The sequence below is a fragment of the Prinia subflava genome, chromosome W, assembly GCF_021018805.1.
Source record: "Prinia subflava isolate CZ2003 ecotype Zambia chromosome W, Cam_Psub_1.2, whole genome shotgun sequence".
Classification (NCBI taxonomy): Eukaryota; Metazoa; Chordata; class Aves; order Passeriformes; family Cisticolidae; genus Prinia; species Prinia subflava.
Window position 1 is genome coordinate 4,517,509 of NC_086282.1, and position 4,928 is coordinate 4,522,436.

The 4,928-nt window shown below is 42.2% G+C and overlaps 1 protein-coding gene across 1 annotated transcript in view; it reads left to right on the forward strand.

The window, feature by feature from the left end:
* LOC134563380 (uncharacterized) overlaps positions 1-501 on the forward strand; it is a 39,327-nt gene extending 38,826 nt beyond the window's left edge. Inside the window, 1 exon segment of the mRNA XM_063421265.1 lies at positions 97-501. Within this exon segment, the coding sequence (XP_063277335.1) occupies positions 97-253 (157 nt within the window). The 3' untranslated portion in view covers positions 254-501.
* The last annotated feature ends 4,427 nt before the right edge of the window (positions 502-4,928 follow it).

A 4,928-nucleotide genomic window follows, 5' to 3' on the forward strand; every position in this document is an offset into this window, starting at 1 on the left:
AAATATATAGTAAGTGACATGCAGTACCTTTTAAATGACTGTAGTTCACTAGAAAATCATGATTTGATTTTGTCTGTCTCTCCTTCATGGCTTTAGGCACCACACAGTTACCCGGGGTATAACTAAAGGAGTGAGGGAAGACTTCTGCCTGGCCATGGAGCGCCAGGTCTCACGCTGTGGGGAAAATCTCATAGTGGTCTTGCATAGGTTCTGCTATAATGAGAAAATACTGCTGCTGCAGACTCTTGCTTGAATGGACTGGATCCTGATGCAGTGTCTTTTACGGAGAGAGGGGAAGGCTCTTCTTTGTATCAACAAGCAGCACAGCAGTAGAAAATCTCTTGTTCAGGGAGTCAAGAAGTTCCCTGTAAGTTAAAGGTTCTGCAATACACAAACACTACTCAGTGTTTGTTCACTGCCTGGTTTTCTTATGTGAGTAGATCAAACTTTATCACCGCGAGCCTAGCCAGAAAGACACTTGGATCCAGAGTTCTGGGTTCATCAGAGCAGCAGGGCAGAAGGACTTGCCCCTTGTTTATTCTTCCTATTATATACTTCTAGCAAGGTGACCATGGATAAGAGAGTTGACAGTCCCACCTCTCACCATATTGGTCAAGGGGACTGTCACACAGTTTTGTTTGTCCCAGCATGGAATGTGAAAACAATGGCTATGTTTATAGAACATAGCTGGTGTTTACATGAAAAGAGCGTGAGAAGGTACAAACCTTCTACTTAATATGAAACGCTCAGCTAGCTAGGAGAATCTCATGGCAACAAAACTTCATAAATAAAGCTTTGTTTAAAAAATCATTGTAATATCCTATTTGTTTTGGGGTTTTTTTCCATAGCATTATACTAAGGTGGGTGGCATAGTTCTTTCCATCTTTACACATACACAGAGAACATAGCAAGGTATTTCAGATTTTTTATTAGCTCTAGTTTGGAAATCACAGCATGAGTAAATTTCCTGAATTTCCAAAAACTATTATCTTACATTGAATTGATCTGTTAGGTCTTCCTTCTCAGCAGAATTCTACCTGTATTGCTGCTTTTCAGATTCAGGGTCCTTAAGTAAATTAATGTAGAAAGAGGATTGTTTTGATTGAAATTTGGTAATATCCAAGTCATTATACAAAGTCAGTAGGAAATGGCCTTTCTGCACCCCTAGAGTGTAGCACATGATACTCAGACCTTGTCCATGTAAGAGGTGTGTTACACAAAGGCCCAGAACATGCACAGATGGGCTTATAAACTTGTAGGAGCAGCCTGCTGATTAATAAGCCAATAGGAGAGATTTCAGGCTTCAGCAGGATCCTAAACCTAAGGGTTTAGTCGAAGAAATGGGAAGAATACAGTGAAGCATGATCAGCTGAGAGCACCACCAGGCTGTGACACAGAGGTGCCCCAGAGCTTTCCCAGATAGTCACTGGCCAAGTTACATGCATGCCAGTAGCCAGAGGGCACAGGCATGCAAGAGGTGCCAAGGATACATACAAACCCCAGAGCACCTGAGTTAGGGGGTTCTGTGTCACAGGCAAGGACTGTTACCACAGGTCCTTTCTGACAACCCAGTGCAGTCACCACCATCCATCTCTTGCAGTTCCTTTCATGAACACCATCAGGGTGTCTTAGACTGCCCAACTGTTAGGGTATGTTCAGCTTCTCCATATGAAAGAGGGAAATCAGTAAAATATTTACAAAAGACAGAAAACAGAGCAACTGTAATAGACTAGTAAGTTTTTGCTAAATAGGAAAATACTGTCCCTTAAGTCACATAAAAGTCTTGATGATAACTTCCATGGCACTGTAAATTTGAACTAGTATCCCTTTTTAGTAAAACAGCCTAAGTGGCAATATTTCAGGCTAATCTACCATATTTCAGGCTAATCCACTTGCCTCATCAGAATCTAGGCCTGCTAGACCTTGACCACCTCTATCAGATTTTCCAGAATATCCTTCTCTTGTAAAGCATATATGATATTACTACCCAAAGGGTTGTTGCAGTGAGATTTTGAGTCAGATGCTCTGCGTGGGATTGACTGTCTTGCATCTTCCACTTAAAAGGGAAGTAGTTTGCAAACACTTGGTGTCCAATGTAGACCAGGATTGAGTTCATTCCTGAAAAGAAGCACAGGTTATACCATCTGAACGAGCAGGTATGGGCTTGCTTCAGAGCAAGCAGGCAGAGGTGTACCAGGCTTATAAAAGAGAGTGGCACCAAGACAACAACAGTAATTTCATTTGCCCCAAAGGTGCTATGCACTGTTTTCAAATACAGTCTGAGGGGTTCTCTCCCCCAAAACATTTATTAAAAGAAATACAAATAACCTGTGTGCTAAATTGATAATACAAGCAAATCAGTATGCTGCAATTATATTAATAAGGACAATAATAACAGTTACTGTTTTCAGGGTGGATGAATGCCAACCAATCTGGTCAGATCTGCTGCCTTTACAAATGCAGACTGCCCTTCAAAGCTCAGGGGTTTCTGGTAGGAGGTATGATACTCTGCTGCCACCCTGCCTATTTTCCTTTCCAGACACCAGCGACCAAAGCTGCTGAAAGGTCCCCTCTGCTGTGGCTTTACATTCTCTACTCATGTTCGTTGTGTGCCCACTGTGGTTAAAACCACAGTGGGATACTTTGCGAAACATGCTTATCTAAAACCACAGAGACACAACCTCCACAGCTGCCCAGGGGATTTCATCTTCCACATCTTCAGAAGTGGTATTACTCTGTTGACAGGCCTTTGAGTTTCCCATTAGGTAACACGAGTCTCAGCAGTCCCTTCCAAAACCAACTTTGAACAGTTGTGGTATTGTGCTTGGTACTAGGCAGCTCTTCACTGGGACCTTGACTTGATACCAAACTCAGAATAGTCATAGGCAATAGCAGCTTTCAGCTCTCATTTAAAGAATTGATTGTCCCTCTCTCCTAAATATCTGGTCTCAAGTGTCCCAGTTCTATGCAAAGGTTCTGCTCAACTTAATAATTCTGGAATCCTTCAGGCTACCTCATTCTAAATCCCTACTCTCTTACAGACAAGGGAAGCACAGAAAACAAAAGGATAGTATCAGTGCAGAAAGAATAATAAGGAATATGTCTCCTGATGTGATTTTACTGAGCTGGGTATAAAAATGGAGCACCTGACCATCATTTCTTGACATCCACAAGGTAATATATCAGCAATAAGAGTATGAAGGCAAAGCAGCTCATGGTTGTCACATATGATATTGACCTACAAACATTTTCAGCAGAAAATGTAATATTTAGAGAATTATGTGATACAGATCTCAATGTACAAAAGGTAAAACATTCTCTGACCTAAAATAGTATTTCAACATAATCATACGAAATGTTCCATCTCTTTGCTTACCACAAGTTCTTGTTTATGGGAATAAACCCTTCTTCTTTAGAACATTTTGTCAAGATAGCAGAAATAATTCCCTGAAATAGAAAGTCGGTAAAGTTTATATAACCGCTGCAACATGTTTCAGAAATGTTTGCATTGCATTAAAATACATGTCTTTTAAAGAGCTACATAAACTATCAGACTTACCATTACTATGCCCCATATGATGAACCAACTCATAATTTGTTTGGGCTGGTCTCTGTAGAACAAAATAATTTTTCCTGCCTTATAAAAAAATACAAAAAAATAATTAATGCCCATTAATGCAACTACATTTCAAGAGCCAGATAAATTTTCCACCAGCTACCTGTGCTAAGACAGTGTTGGGGGTTAGATTTGCCTCTTTTTCACTTACAGAATTTTTTCCCATAAGTTGCTAAGAAACCTTAACGACAGTACTTAATCAGAACAAAGGGAGTAGTTGAAGGACATGGCAGCACAAGGCTACACCTATTGTTTTGAGTGTCCGGGAGTTTCCCTCAGAGGGGAGAGATAATGCGAGCTTTGGGAAAGGTAAAAGACCAAGCTGGGGGGGCAGTCTTTCACTCTTGCTCTCCACATCAAGGAGGACAGTCAAGCTGCCCCTCGCTGCAGGAAGAGTTCAAGGCCATCACTCTGCCTCGTCCTGGGAAATCTACCGTCATCTGCTCGTGTACCCAGGAATCTTGAGCTTGCTTTCTCCAGCCCTCCCCCCACCACCGCTGCTTATTCAGAGCTTTGAGGTTTTCCTGCTACTCCGTAGCCCTGCACTGTCCAGTCCTGCTGGGACACCCTTGCCACTCCAGCTACCAGCGCAGAGCTCCTCATCTCATCCACCAGCCTGGGACTTTCCACCCTTCCAGCTTGGCCTCTCAGAGTCCTGCAGGGGCACCGAGATCAAACTGCCCTGGGCTTTTGTAAAAGAAAGCCCTCAAGGTTCCTGGTTCTGTTTATTATTAATGCTGTAGTTGTTGTTTGTTTGTTTGTTTTGTCATATATACTAGTAAAGAACTGTTATTCCTATCCCCATACCTCTGCCTGAAAGCCCCTTTAATTTTCTAAATTAGAATAATCTGGAAGGAGGGGATTTGAATTCTCCATCTCTAGGGAGGTCCTGCCCCCTTCCTAGCAGATACCTATCTTTCAAACCAAGACAGAGACCACAAATGGGATTTCCAAGTGGCTGAAAGGCTCAAAATGAGGATTCTTTGTAAAGAATGGACACTCAAGGGGAAAATATGTAAATACAACCCAATCAGCAGTAGAGGTGCACTTTTTCTCCCTTTCTTACTATGTTAACTGAGAAAGGAGACAAGCATCTTTATTAGGTCAACACAACATAAGTTGAGCTCCCTCTCCCTCGGTAAGGATTGCATGAAGGTACAACATCAGAGCCAGCCCCAAGAGCTTCTCCACAGCACCCCTGACCTGCCCAGAGCACATGCTTCTTTTCATACACCACTAAGCAATGTGTCCTGATAATTCACTCCTCAGCATCACACTTCTGTTCCAAGCTCTACCCCAGAGATATTCCCAA